Consider the following 16,089-nt stretch of genomic DNA (forward strand, 5'->3'; position numbering starts at 1 on the left):
TTTCCTCACGGACACTCACAGAGGCACAGGCAAGATACGTTCAAATCGAAAAAGAAACTTTAGCTATTGTTCATGGAAGCTCCAAATTTCATGACTACATATTTGGACAGCATGCAGTAACAGTTGAAACTGACCACGGCCCCTTCGTGGCGATATTCAGTAAGCCGCTATACCAGTGCCCGCTACGTCTACTATGCATGCGCCTAACTCTTCAGCGTTATCCTATCATTGTGATGTAAAAGCCTGGCAAAGAGCGGTTCCTCGCTGACCCCTTATCGAGGTTTCCTAGCAAAAGATTCTTGGAAGAAAACGAGTAGTTTCAATTGAATGTTCTTGAATGTGTTTCAGCCTCTCAATGCTCCCTGCAAGATTTACTAGCAGCAACCAATGATCACGGCACCCTCGTAAAGCTACGGGAGTACGCGAATAATACGTGGCCGCTTCACAAGCAAGAACTTCCGGAGCCACTTAGGTCGTATTGGGCGTACCGGGATGAGATACATGCACAGGACGGCCTCGTGTTTCGAAGCAACAAGATAATAGCACCAAAATCAAAGATATGGGAAATGATGAGTCTTCTTCACGCGGCGCACGTGGCAGTGGATAAGATGAAGGCGAGAGCAAGGAACGTGATGTTCTGGCCCAATATTTCCAGCAACATTGAGCAGTTCTGTAAAGCCTGTAAAGTGTGCCAAAAGCATCAGCCTTGACACCCTAAAATGCCACTCCTGAGTCATGATGTGCCCTCACTACCGTGGGAAGTCGTCGGCATGGACTTGTTCTCCTTTGAAGGCCACGAGTTCGCCCTTATTGTCGACTTCTACTCCTTCTTTGAAATTCGAGTTTCGTACAACAACTGCAAGCTCTCTTAACACGTGGTGTTCTCAAATTTTCTTGGTACGTGGCTTGCCCAGGAAGTTGTGCACTGACAATGGTCAGCCTTTTAACAGCGGTGAGTTTAAGGACTTTCTCAACACCTTGGCGGTTGATCACACCACCTCAAGCCCCTATCATCCGCGTTCCAATGGCATGAGGGAGAAAGCGGTTCAGGAAGCAAAAAAGCTGTTAAATAAGTGTTCCTTTAAAAGGCCTGTGTTTCAAATGGCATTGCATGAATGTCGCAATACCCCACATGATGATGTGCTCCAGTCCCCCGTGCAGAGGCTGATGGGACGCCAGACTAGGACTCTTCTGCCAGTACCTACCAGCCACTTGGAATCACGGACAATTCCTCCTGATGTGGTCCAGGGCCGCCTTCAAGAAATACGCGAACGAGAGAGGACCTACTACAACCGTGGCAGCAGGAACTTGCCGCCTGTGATGCCAGGTCAGCTGGTCACAGTGTACGATGCAAACCAGCGGACCTGGTCTCCCGCCGTCTTTCTCCGACCAGCCGATGAACACCGCTCAACGATCGTCAAGACTGAAGACGGCCGGGAAATTCGGCGCACACGAGAGCACCTCCGCCTGGTGGACCCACAGCCGGAAGCGAGCCTCGTTCCCGAAGACGTATCTTCCACAGAGCCCCCTGAAGAACTACGGAGAAGCACAAGACTTCGACGCGAGCCCTGTCGGTACCCTCAACAAGAGACACGGTAACCTCGTTTTAAATTCCCCTGTACAAGGGAAGATCTAGCAAGGCTGAATAAGTGCAATCTCACGCTTATATGTATGCACTGTGCATGACCCACTGCGGCACTACCTTGCATATATATCCCGTTCATTCTTGCAATAAAGTTGTTCATTGCCTGACCCTGACTTGCCTACAGATATGGTTTTCCAGAGGCTAATGGAGCAGCGTGCACTGCGGGCCACTTGCTGAAGATTTCCTCCTTCAAGTCTGTGAAAATGAAGAAATGTTTTTCACTGACACATTTTTATTTGGGCGAGATATGCAAACACGAATTCCGAATACACTGGCGCCAAAGGGAAGCGTTGGCTGGATATGATTGAGCATTGCAATGACGTAGCACGCAAATGAGCATCATCGTGTTTCGGCCGTCGATAGCCCTGCATCGATAAGGTTCTAGAACAGTCACTCAGTGAAGCCCCGCTGAATGATGTATTTTACAATGGAGAATCAGAAAATGCTATGTGACACGCAGTTTACTGCGTCTGCTCCAATCTCTCCCTCTGCATATGGCAAGGTAACTTCTCCAACGAAAGCAATGCATACCTATAGTGACTATACGCAGGAATACATGGGTAGTGACTTGATCGTAGCTTAGAGGCTACTGACTACTTTGGTGTCCCGTTCACAAATATAAGGGTTAAAAGAAATGTCGGGCCAGTGAGCATACCTTGGTGCTGGTCCCATCGGGTCGTGAATGTAGACTCGCCCGAGACCACGACACCGCAGCACTCCTGTGCTGTCCATATGTCTGGTGCTCCTGAGCAAATACCAGCCGTTTGGCACTGTTCATGCCAGAGAGAAGTGGCTGCCTAGCCGGCAGGCGGCTTCGAAGACCACTTTCAGAAGCCGACTTCTCACCGAGCTTGAGTTAGCGATGAGGCCGCAATCGTTTCGGATCTCCTTAGCGGTCAAAAGTAGGTCATACTCGGCAGCATTCGGGATGCGTTCCTTTTTGTCGGACGCTGCTCTCGATCGGCATCCTCGAGGCTTGTTCTTTAGGCGGCCTTCATTGTGGCGCGCATTTAGAATTCTGCCAATTGAGGAATGCGCGTGCTCCGTAAGTGTCGCAGTTCGTCAATGCGACATGCCCCAGTCATACGCGGGGATATTTCTATACACTTTGCCCCAAATATACCCAGCATGGGTGATCCCATACGACATTCTGCATGCATAGTTCTCTCCTTTTATAAACACTTGGTCACATAATTGATAAGGGTGGGCGCCTTGTCCTTTCTTTTGTTCCTTCTTAGTGTGCCGTTACCGCTGGCGCTTAATTTTTCGAAAGCTATGCACCAACTAGCCCCACAACGTGTTTTAATGTCTTTAGTGTCCAGTCTATTTCATAGGATGGGCTACGTCGGTCGCTGTCAGAATTTTTTCGCCATTGAGGCTCGAAGCGTAAGGTTATCTTTTGGCAGCAGCAACTCCTCATGAGCAGTGAGCGCATCGGGTGAGGGGCGTATCAAATAACGTTTGTACTGCTTGGTAATCCTCTAGCCGATTTTACGCCGGCGAAAACGGTGATCTCGTGGAGAACGACTTCCACCTCTATTTTTTTCACTGGCCTCTCGCTGACTTCATCGTAACAGAGACCAACGGCGTCAATTGGACGACTTCAGCTGCGTGGATACATTTGGTGAATGGGTGAAGGTATCGCTAAGTTTTACGTGCAAGAGAACGATCTACTTATGACGCCATATGGCATGTTGATACGCCCACATATACATTAGCGCCAGTACAAGTAATGAACAGAAATCTTGCGCACCAAGTACTGTTTATTGAGTTGGTCACGCTTATCAGGCATATTTCACATTACGCAGAGAGAACAATTTTGCAGGAATAAAATTGAAAATGTGATGGAATAGTAGAAGCACATAAGTACAACAAACCGTGTGCCTCGGAAACATGGCGCGAATTAATATACTGTGTAGTATTTCTCTATCAATAATATTACAACGTCCACACTCAAGAATATACAAGGCAAACTGAAATATCATATGCATATATGTGCATCTGAAATACTCAATCTAGAGAATAATGCCACTTGTCGCTCTATTTTTTCAATAAACATTAAGTACAGCGTCATTTGGGGAAAGGTGAGCGGAGCTTCGAGCTCAGCAGCGCAGCGACGTAGCCTCCGACTACTTAAGCAGCCTGCCTCTTTAAGGACCTGTCTCTACGGATGGTGGCGGTCGTGGGCACTCGAGTTGATATAATGAAGAATTCTTTGGAATGCGAAGCACGAGGCCGCGAGATCGAATCCCAGCCACGGCGGCCGCATTTCGATGGGGGCGAAATCCTAAAACACCCGTGAACTTAGGTTCAGGTACACGTTAAAAAACCGCAGGTGGTCAAAATTTCCGGCCCCCACTGCGGCGTGCCTCATAACTATATTGTGGTTTTGGTACGTGAAACATTATAGTTTTTTTAATAATAACGTAGTTCGCTACATATAGAGTCCCAAGCTGCAAAAGCGTATGCAGATGAGTCAATACGGAATGTGCTTGTAGTCTCTCGTTCTTTTTCCTCTTGCGTTTCTCCTGCGTTTTGATTTCTTCCCTTTTTTCTAGGAAGTCCCTTACACGGGTGTCTGCGCCCGTTCTTCTCGTTTACCTGATCGCGCAATACGCTTCGAGCAAATTAACTCTGCTCGAAAACATTAGGCCGCGCTATCACGTTGCGAAAGCGCGAAATAAAATTCCTTTGCCAGCCTCCCGTCAAAGTACGCCCGCGGCACGCCCGCTTCGAGTGGCGCGGCAGCCGAGCGCGTTGTAGAAACCATCGGGGCTTTAAGAAGCCGAGGAAACCATGGTTTGCAGCGCTCCAGCGGCGCCACCGCTAAACACAGACCGAATGACTGTCGGTCGAATGCAGCCTTCGTGTGTCGCCAACCCTCTTGCGCCCAGCGTATACCACAATGCGACACCTTGCCTTCACGAGCGCTCCCCGACGTCGCAACGAACTTCGGCGGTCACGCGTCTCCGAATGTCGCGTTAGATTTGCTGAGCACTGTACCTTGCGGGCGCGAACGTGTGCGGAAGTACAACATATACCTTCATTCGTTTAGGCTTTCCGCCAAGTGCCTTATGATCTAATTGATTTTTCAAAAAATAAGTTGCGTCAGAAAATTCGCAAAATATGACTTACGCAGAAGCTGCAAACACGACAGCCTTCCAACTGTAATTCGAATACCTAAGACAACATAAGATAAACTCAGATACAAAGCCCTTTTCTAGCTGCCGTTTAAGGTCTGCCTGAGTGGTCGCGGCCGTTAGGTGGCGGCACTGTCTTTGGATTAGCACGAGTGACGTTACAACGTGCTGTTTTAGTTCTGATGACGTATATACATAAGAAGTATAGGTTTACGTACAAAAGGCAAGAAGTGCCGGCCCACTGGGATAACTTAATGGTTGGGTGGTTGCGCTGCAAAGCTCGACGTCTCCGGTTTTACCGCGGCCGCACAAGCCGCATTTCAAAAAAGGCGAAGTACAAGAACGCTCATGCACTTTGATTTAGGCTCGTATATACCACCCACTACGGCGTTCCACGTATTCACAGCGCGGTTTGGCACGAGAAAATCCGCGATATCATAATTTTTAAGATGTATCATTATCATCATCATCATCATCGTCAGCAGCAGCAGTAGCAGCAGCTGCCTATTCAGGTCCGTTGCTGGACGAAGGCCTCTCCCTGCGATCTCCAATTACCCCTGTCCTGCGCCAACCGATTCCAACCAGCACCTGCAAATTTCCTAATTTCACCGCACCATCTAGACTTCTGCCATCCTCTACTGCGCTTCCTTTCTCTTGGTACCCATTCTGTCACCCTAACGGTCCAATGGTTATCTAGTCTGCGGATTACATGAGCTTCCCAGCGCAATATTTTTCTCTTATGTCTATTAGAATATCGTCTATACCCGTTTGCTCTGTTATTATACACGTCTTAAACGTGCCGGTATTCCCTGGTGGAAGGATTGCTTGTGGTGTATTGTATATTGCTGTCTACAAATGTTGAGATCTGGAGCATTAGGGAATGTACCTCCTGCCTGAATGAATTAACTGAAAGAATAGCGGAGCACCACTGCCTTGATTATTAGCCTGCATTGCCCTATTCTTTCTTCGTAGCAGATAACGCTATCATGATGCTTTGTGCCATAGAAATGCGTTCCGCATCGGCGCGCGTCATAGCCCAACCACTTATGAGGGTTCTTAGCCCGAGCAAGATTGGCTTCACCAAAAGTGCAGCCAAGAAAAGGTGGCCAAGCACGTGAATACGAGGCAGTGCGCTTTATTTTCTTCTACCAGCGATGGACTCCTATGCATTGTTTCCTCATGCACCACACAGTTCACAACGTTAAGGCAAACGCCAGGATAACATCTCCAGCACATCCTTAAAGCTTGTTTCTTGCTGACTCTACCTCTTGAAATCAGACGCTTAATTCACGGGGAAAAATCACGCGCAAAAGCCGACACGAAGAGACGGCAACCAAACGGTCGCGCGCGCAGAGCGACGTTAAGAGGTCGGTGCCCTCGATACAGCATGTCGCCGTAGTTGGATATTCTTTGAATTGATCAGTACGAGCGAATGAATCATAATACAGACTGTCGTAAAAGCATACCGCGCTACAAATCTCGCGTCTTCGCTTATAACGACCAGCACGTATGCAACGAGCCAGAAAGCTGAGACGCCACCCGAAGGCCCCGTCTTTTCGTAAGGGACACCTCGTAGTAACCACAACTTGCAGTGCAGGTGAATATTAGAAATGCGCGTAGGTACCTACAGTTACCTCACAAAGCCTACATGAAAGAAAATGTCGCTTGATTAGAAATGTCGCATGTCAAAAACGCATAGAAATCAGAGGGCCGAATCTGAACCACGAATTTTTGTCTGCCTTTATGGTGTGTCGGTGCTGAATAATAAAAATAATAATAATATACCTTTATTCATAAAAACAAGTGGTACAAAGTGAAAAGGCATTAGGAAAAAAGTTGCTACAAAAGCAACTTTACTGGTCCTAATGACCAGAAGGCCCAAAAGGCAGCAGACAGTTAGGAGCGAGAAAAAAAAGAGAAGAAAATGAAAGGAAAAGAGGAACAGTGAAAATGGAGACGTACCGAAAGAGGTACTTACGGTGGTACGTACCGCTTTCGCGATCCACAGCTTCATTCGCTTAGCTGCAGTTTGATGGATTTGTTGAACGACAGAAATTTCTCAAAACCTCCATCAGAAAAATGTGTTAAAAATTGACAACAAACGCGAAATAGCTCTCGTTTCAAGTTCGACGGACTTTTACCCTGCTTGTTTCTTTATTTTAGCATGTTGGCGCCCAAACATTGCACCGATTGGTGCGACGCGTCGTAGGGAGAGAGGGTGGTGGGCAAATATTTTTTCCGGAGGGACGAAAATCACGCGATGTGAAACAGGCTTTACTCGGAGGCCGCAAAGTGCACGGGCACATGCTGGCCCGGTCGGAATTTTAACGCGCGACGTCGTTTGACATGCCGCACCTAAAATCTATCCCACATATGTAGTGAGGCAATCATCAGAAGCTCGCAACCTGGCAATACCTTGCCGTTTTGTGCCGACCTAATCGTTCGAACTGTAGGCATATAAAGGTTACAATAATGTGCTTCATTACACAAATTGCGCTTTGCTGACGGATATTTGTTGCAATGACACTATTTAGGTCACGTTTGTTCCACAAGTGCGTGTTTCAGTATTAAAAAATGTTGGGCCCCTTTACGTCTGTGGGGGTAGTAAAGGTCGTAGTGGTTAGAAGTTTCTCGAATTAGCAATTTGCCGCTTTGAGAATACCTTATATGTAGAAAAGTAAGCTTCGGAATGGTTTGCTTTAATTTTATAGTAGCGCTCTTGATGGCGTATATTTGTTGCGATGGGATAAGCAGGTATGATGTCTTTCATCACTGAGTATTTCTGTAGATAGCTTGGCCGGCAGCCGAGACACTTATAAAAGCATACACAGTAAAGTTGGTAACGCTTGTAATTGTCTTCCAGTCTGCCAAGATCAGCATGTACGGGCGATGGCATTCATGGTGCTTTTTCTGAGATGATCCCCAAATACCGTCACCGCGCGGTGGCGCTGCCATGGCTCACATTGTTTTCAGATGTCCGCGCACGTTTTGACATATCTACGAGCGCACGCCTCCGGGGTGATGTGTGCGCTGTGCGGCAGCGCATACCTCACATTCTTGCAATCACCGTCACTGGTTCTACTTTCAAATGAAACTGCTTTTCAGAAAATAAAGGACTGCGTACATTCATAGAAATCGTGTTTATGATTACACAACAACGCTGGCACAGCTTTTTAGCATACACGCATCACGTTGCTGTTATGACAATTTCCTCTAAAAAGCTGGATCAACCAATTTCTAGAGAGACAAGGCGAAGGGGATGGCTTCACGTAGATTTGGCTTCGAAAGCTGGCTGCGTAACGTAATGCTTCCGCCTAGTTCATTTCCTTCCTCCAAAAGCTTTGCCCTCTATACACATGATACAGTCGCAGAACGATGATGCATCCGTACATGTGGGCGTATGCATTCCAAACATTTAATGCAGGTAGTGAATAGGGTAGACTGTATTTATGTCTTGCGGCATGACACCGTAGGCAGCGACAATGACACAGCAAGCTGTTGCCAAAATATGCACTGTCCAGCAGGTCTGCTCCTACAGTAGTCTTTTCTGAACAGTAGACTTGGAAATATCAATCCTTCGTTCATTTAGAGGTTTCTTTTTTCTTTTGTTGTCCTTACAGTTTATCACAATCATGCAAACATTGCGAAATGCCAATGGAAACACTGCGAAATTGCTCACCTATGCGGGCATCAGCATGATCCGTATTTTTGCAATCACTGACATATTAGCGAACATTGTTTAACTGCGCGAGCAAACGAACCACAAGGACAGCGAGGGACAAGGACGGTCGCAGATCGCTCCTTGTGGTTCGTTTGCTCGCGCAGTTAAACAATGTTCGCTAATACCTACCAACTCGCCCAACAACAAGTTCTACTAAACACTGATATATTCCTGAAATTCTTCTTGCGCAGTGTCATCAGAATCCTTGGCTGCAGCGGATCAGATACGACAGAGTGTTTTCTCCACGCTCGCGTCTCACCTCGCCAGTGGTTCCTCGATTGTCAAGAGTGATGAGAAAGCTGTTAGTGCTATCAGCGTGACCATGGGCTTTCCGGATCAAACGGTCAAGTACATAAACGAAGATTTGCGTCAATTCAAGTTCAACTTCAATGCCAATGGATACCTGGCGTCTTTGGCAGCCGTAGGGACTGTGAGGTTGTGGCCATTACTGTGGCTCGATTATAATGCGGCAGCCCGGCTGACCGAATCGGGAGCGACAAACGCCCTGTACGACGGCCCTCGGCGTCACATCTACCTCCCTCCCGGCCTGCTCTCTTCGTCATTGCTTTACGCCAAAGGATCGCCAGCCTACAATTACGGAACCTTTGGAAATGTGAGTTCCACCCAGAGGATCACAAGTTTGCACTTTCACCACAGAGGCCGAATACTAAGAGCTTTAGTGAAAAATTAATGCGGACATTCGATACATGGGTGTGTTAAAGTTACACTTTGTTTTTTCAAGGCCTTGTATAGTTCGCAGGAACGGACCCTTAGCTTTTTTTCAGTCTTCATAACCACAAGTAACAGATCATATGCACGGCACGAAGGCTCGGTGTCTTTGACATCTTGCTCGGCATAGCAAAGATGACGGACTCCGCAACAGAATTATAATCGAGAAGTCAGCATGCGGGCTCTTGAAGTTATTCATGCCATCCTGCATTCCCCACGCCGTCCATGCTTTCAAAACGCATGCTTCAGATTTAACAGTGCTACTAGTAGAAGGGCGCCTACCTTAGTGAGGGCAAGACACATGTGTGGATAAGCCTTCTTCACAGAACTTCATATATCACCTAATAAAACACAATTTATTCTGAACTCTGAAATGTAGCGTTCTTTTTTCTTTTTTGCACAAACGTAATAAAACAAACTCAAGGACATATGTGCAGCTTTAATAATGCCTGCAAGCGCTAGGAGAAAGAAGGAACTTTCTTTTCGAGATTTTTCAGGGAACGTGGTACGCGGGAGATCACGTGAAGCTTACATGGCAGTGAGTTTGCCAACATGGTCCCGTGCAGTGATGCTTTGCACTCTGAGTTTGCATGCAGTTTAGTTTACTCGTCGGTCAATATCCATTTACTGCGATAGCAAATTATTAGACAGATATACGAATTAAGGCTAACGTGTTGATCAGCTGCATAAACTAATGTAAACATTCGCTTACTAACTAAAGTAACAGGAACGTTGTCACGCGCGCACAACCAAACACGAAAACATCTCACTAAATGATTGCGGCCATTCGCTGTCGGAACGCTGGTGCGGTGAAGAGCGACAGCATCAGTGAGCGAATTCTCCTTCCTGCTGCCTGTCGCTTTAACACAAACTAAGAGCTCAAGAACACGGCGCACACTGTGCCATCAGCTATCTCCGGTCGGCTAGCCTTCGAACCCAGCGCCGATTGCTCAGCACATGGCCGCGCTCAGCTGCCGCACCTGGAGTAAAAGAGGAGATGCGCACTAGCCAGCCCCCGTCCTAGCGTACACACATCTTCCCGCTCCTTCTTTGCGCGCGTGAGAGGACGGCGTGCACCGTCCACGCCTTCCTTCATTGCAAACTCGAGAAAGCGCCGCATACTTCTCAGCTCGCCCTCGCATACTTTCGCTCGCAACTACGGCATACGGCGCACGGCCGAGACGTTATACCACTTAATCCACTTAGACTTTGTACGGAGCATCACAGTGACGGCGGACATTTGTCGGGATGGTCCGTACTTTTGCTATCGCAATAAGTGCTACGGGTTCGAGCGCGTACGCCATCACTAGCTGAGAGGGTTTAACAAAGCTGCTGTTACGTGTGATACTTCGCCCAGGTTATCGTGGAAGGTTGCCTTCTGAATTTCACCCGCTAAAGGTTTTCACCATTTTGTAAAGTTCGTGCAGCTAAATAGCACAGACACTACACTCTTAGAAATACTTACACCCTTTGGGCCTTATCTTGTCCCACAACAATAATCGTCATCTGTCTTGCCCGAGTTTCCTTTCTTGAAAACTCGGCGCTCTCTACTTTCCTGTCGAGAATGCTGCGTCACACTGATAACGCGCATGCCGTTCGTGACTGGGAAGTACCGGGCTCGCAGCGTTAAAGTAAGGAAACGCGGGCAAGACCGATGACGATTATTGTTGTGTGACAAGATAAGCCCCAAAGGGTGTATATTTGTAAGAGTGTACACCACAGTAAGGGTGCTAAGTATTTATTTTACTGTGTTGCTCCAAAATGTTAAGGAGCTCACGACTGTTCATACGATATACGGTATTGATTCATTCATCAGCTGCACTACTAAATCGAAATTAACACAAATATCAGAAAGGAAGCGTAGAATAGGTTGGAAGCGGCGGCAAACAACATTTAGCCCCGCACGAATTTTAAGCATCATCATGGGAGCAACATTTATTAAGCAATCAATCCACGACAACGCTGTCGTGGCTTCACATATCTCTAAGTACAAAAATTCGAACAAACACCTCATATTGGCAGGAATGCCAGTCTTGAAACGATAATCTGTCTCGCTAACCTTACACTGAGCCTTAGTGCTATGAGTCAACTACCGTCGGAAGGCCTATTACAAACCTTTACCTATGTTCCTTCACCGCATCTCAAACCTGGCTGTATCCCCGCCAGAGTCGGAAAGACAAGGCAGAAGTCGCTTCATTGTAGTACGTAACATAATTTATCTACTAGGAACAAAAAGCGCAGGACACATGGTACATTAGCAAGCACTACATAAAGACTGATCAGTATTACCAGTAAACAGTCGTAACACCTAAAGAAAAATAGACTTTGACACCCAAGGAAGATGTGGACAGCATTACTTCTCGCCGAGAATGTCGCTCATTTACGTCGCTGAGTTTAGTGATGCGGTGGAACGTGACTGAATTGCGAGCTACTGGGGTTTGCACGTTGCCTCGCTGCAGCCGCTGCCGCTAGCCGCCTGCTCGCTCTGCCTTTCGCGTTGTCGGCGACTTGGGTGGTGAACGTTGTTTATCTGCAGCAGCTCGCTTCGCACGTTTCGCTGCGTTAAGGTAGTCTCGTACTTCGTGGACAGTTGATTGGCGCCTCCTGCCAAGCTTTGGTGTCTCGCTCGATGACCTAAGAGCCAGGGGTTCAACTTGGGGCAACGCAGACTCCATAGCGCCGACAGTGGCGCCATTCCTATGATGCGCCATCAAGCGAATCGCCGACTAGGCAGAGCCCAACCACGCGCACAGTATCGAAGATATTCATCGTTGTCGCGTGATTTAACGGTAGTGCAGTGGTTAGCGCACTCGGCTACGGAACGTAAGAAGCGGCCATGGGGAGTGGCGGTGGGGCAGTGTATACTATGCCCACTGTGGCTACTGTGTGTTTTGTAGTTAGATGAAAATGACGTAAGTTGTGCGTCGGTTTTCTCCCACGGTTTTCTTTCACGCCTTTCTGGTGACGGTGGGTCGTATAATGAACCAAGCAATGCCATTACACACACACACACACACACACACACACACACACACACACACACACACACACACACACACACGCACGCACGCACGCACGCACGCACACACACACGCACAAATTGCCCTCGAAATACACATTTTATCTACGAGCTTCCGATATCTTCTCACCAGCCCTGCGGGAAAAAGCGAGATCGTCTTCTATGCACGCCAGGTAGGCACCTTGGCTTGAGTGCACATCACAGCCAAAAAGCGACCACTGCACAGCTCCTACTTCGACACAGAAGTTCCCGCTCCTTAACAGTCAGATGAATATAATTTCAGGCAAATTACAGCACTTGAGTCACATGCAAAATTGTGCGTGAAGTCAGCTTAAATCAGTATGGGCCGTCGCCTTCAGTGCACTCTTCAGTTTACTCTTCGGCACCCCTTTCACGAAATATTTAGCAGGCTATGCTGCCCATGCAACATTAATGTTCGCATTAACGGGGAAGAATCCCGCCGCGTGCTTCAGGCAGTAGATAGTGTGTCGCGAAGGCAGTCAAGCGACAATCTTTTGTTGTCGCGGAGCGAATGCATCTCGGAACTACTTTTCGCGGGCGGCCTCTTACCGCCGGTCGGGAAAATTAATCAGGAAGGACCGTTTCATTCGCGAGTTCAAATGGCGCCAATAGATATGTCATCTTCTCTGCTCATCGCTGATCACAGTTACACATTGAATCCAATTGGTAGCAAATGACTAGCTTGCCGCGGGGGAAAAATCGTGCGCAAGTGTGGCCGTGTAAACCCTGGAACGTTCTGCCGACTGCGGTGAGCCGAGTCTGCTTTTACCGCTTTTGTGAACGTACATTAACGTACATTTACGTTTCTTCTTAATTGCGTAAAATTATTCTACTATATCAACTAGTCAAAAGCACCAGCCACCGCAACTCCAACTGCTAAATATCCCAACGTTTCAGACAATCCATTCATCGTTTAAAAACATTTGCAATACCAGCTGAGGACCCACGCAATATTTTATTGCAATATACTTTCTCGTGAAGGTTTAAGCCTGGGCCAGTCAATTATATACGATCTCGATGTTTACACAAGCTTTGTGGTCATTTTAGATACTAGCTACGGAGCTACTGGGTCTCCTGTATATCTACAACAACGGGACTATGAAGAGCGCCACGGATCCATACAGCAAGATGTGGAACCAACAAGCCAGGCATCACTTCGAGTCAATAACTCGCTGCCTTCTACATCAGGAAAAAGAGGTATATGGCGTTTTTCGCTTAGTTCACACTAAATATCCGTAGGGAGAGGGTAATGGAGGGGCCATACATTTGCGCTGGAGAAGCATTGAAAAACGGGCGAGTGAGAATTTATCCAATTTTAAGAAGCGCAATTAGAAACGAAACACGAGAGAGAATACAGGACAAGCGCTTGTCTAGCAATTGCAGATTTTTGTTGGAAGAAAAAGACTATTAGACAGTGATTACGAACTCATATGGGCGACGTGTAAAAAAATCTTCATATCATCACGAGTGATCAGTTAATGCTGTCTCATGGTTTGGTAGGAAAGCTAACAACTGACCTATACATTTGTCCTTGTTCTTGAGTATGTTATGTTGATCAGCAATTTCACGTCTGCGATGATACCTCAATCGTAATGAAACAACGCGATAAACACACTCAGCGCTTATCGTGCGAGGTCAGCTCTTGTACTTGTTGCGCAGCCAAGCGTCAGATATCATTGCGGTTCAGGGAAAAAAACTGAATCTGATGATGAGACAACGGCTGTTGTAGCTCATGATTAATGTTATTTGCGCGCCGCTTGGAACTAACACTGGAAGACCACGGAAACAAGCGCAAAGAATTGTAACCAATTAGCCCAAAGCAGTACCCTGCTGAAGCGCCATTCCCAGTATGAAGTATGCGCAGCCACGCGACTGACGTCTGGTACGCTATTTGTGAGCAAAACACGGCAACGCAACCTGTTGGGAGTGTGCACTGATAGGAAAGAGTGCCTTAAATTTTGGTGTCAATAACGAAAGTCAAGTTTGGAGAAGAGTACATATTTGGGCTGGTTGGTTCATGATTACGAGACCAAAACAACTGCGCTAAAGAGGACGAGTGAAGGGACACAGACAACAGCGCTGTTGTCTGTGTCCCTTAACACGTCGTGTTTTTTAGCGCTGTTTTTATTTCTCGCAAGTTTGGAGGTTTCTTAGCGTGTATGCGCCAAGTAGGGCACGTGACTGCGAATACTACTTTTTCTCATTGACCCAGCACTTCCGCACTGACCATGTATTGGTTTTCTTAGGCCACTTCAATTGTTTGTGTGGTGCACAGGAACGGTCGTCTATAAGACAACACCATGATACCAACGTTCACACCTTTGAATGCCATGACATGTGACTATCGCCTTGCTGATTTAGGGCCAGAGGAAAAAGTCCCATGCGGATACACACACTTTCGAAGTACATCTCTTGCAAGGCATGATCGGATTTATATACCCTTACCTGTCCTTCCTAGAATGTACGGCGAGAATTAATGGGCACGCTGTGTTTTTCAGTGATCATTGTTTAGTGCATCTTTGTTTTGGCAACCGGCCATTTCAATGTTCACTGATGAGCAGGAATTTATGGAACAATAATACACTGTTACTCTCTGATATGCCTTTTCTCAAGCGCGTCGCAAAAATCTTTATTGAAGTATCAAGTCGCAGTTCTTTATCTATCTTTGCGCAGTGGGAGATATTCAAGCAACAAGTTGAAATGACAGCCAATAAAGAAGCTTCCACAGTCTCCTCTGAGAACAAAGGAAAGCTTAAGAGTTGTGTAAACCGCTAGATGAGCTACACGAACTTGAATGCCTATATCCTGGCAAATACATTCAAGGCATTCACAAACTTATGGCTCAGATATATAGAAGGAACAACGAGAGATACAGAGGTGCACTAGCCCGTGCGCGTACTCGTCAGTATATGTAGCTACACCCTTGTAGTTATTCACTTGGTGATGAGCGTTGGCATGCTCTGTCGAAGCAAGTGTTCAAAATAGAATATGCCGCAGCAATTGTTAATGACCATGCTAGAATAACTAAAGCGTTCACTGGCCAATATGAGAATATATTTCCATGTAATAAAGTAACTTAAAGTGAAGCGGTAACGGAAAATTTGTTTTATTACTGCCACAGCTCAGTCACGAAGAACATGCTGATGTGAAAAGAGGCGTATGTATCAGAGAACTTGAAGCAACAATTGATTCACTAGCTGAAAGCAAAACTTCAGGGCCTGATGGCATGAGTGCAGAATTTTATCAGTGATTTTGCTCTATATTCACTAGTTTTCTCCTTAAAGTGTACGAAGATGTTTACAGAATTGGATACTTACCCAGCAGGCTGTGTCAAGGGTGCACAGCACTTATTCCAAAAAGCAGCGATGCAACCATGTTGTACAAAGTAGATGGATATCAACTTGCAACGTGGATAATAAAATATTTGCGAATATATTAGCTAATGGCCTTCAATATGTAATTCGATCAGACGTGGGAGACCATCAAACATGTTGCATTGCAGGAAGATCAATCCAGTCAAATATCCACGCTGTGCGGTGTGCTAGAGTGTGTAACAGAAAGTGTCGGTTCGATCAGAATAGTTAAGGTTGACTTAATCACTGCTTCTTGTTCCGTGTGTAAGAGCACATAAACATTGGGTATGTTCTTTTTAAAGACACCACTATCTGTTACGGTAATAGCACAAGAATGTTAAGGGGTAATGATTCTCGATCCGAATCGATCTACCTCAGAGCATCTATAAGGCAAGGTTGTTCCTTGTCAAATCAAATTTATCAAATCAAAGGGGGAATTTTATTGCACAATAATATGAAAA

General features: G+C 46.6%; 1 protein-coding gene across 3 annotated transcripts in view; it reads left to right on the plus strand.

Moving 5' to 3' along the window:
• LOC135912941 (membrane metallo-endopeptidase-like 1) overlaps positions 1-16,089 on the plus strand; it is a 158,441-nt gene that overhangs the window by 129,047 nt on the left and 13,305 nt on the right. For all 3 annotated transcript variants that reach the window (XM_065445566.2, XM_065445575.2, XM_065445583.2), the window contains 2 exons: positions 8,698-9,119; positions 13,323-13,472. In XM_065445566.2, the coding sequence (XP_065301638.1) occupies positions 8,698-9,119; positions 13,323-13,472 (572 nt within the window). The remainder of the gene's footprint in view (positions 1-8,697; positions 9,120-13,322; positions 13,473-16,089) is intronic.

The sequence above is a fragment of the Dermacentor albipictus genome, chromosome 1 (genome assembly GCF_038994185.2).
Source record: "Dermacentor albipictus isolate Rhodes 1998 colony chromosome 1, USDA_Dalb.pri_finalv2, whole genome shotgun sequence".
Classification (NCBI taxonomy): domain Eukaryota; kingdom Metazoa; phylum Arthropoda; class Arachnida; order Ixodida; family Ixodidae; genus Dermacentor; species Dermacentor albipictus.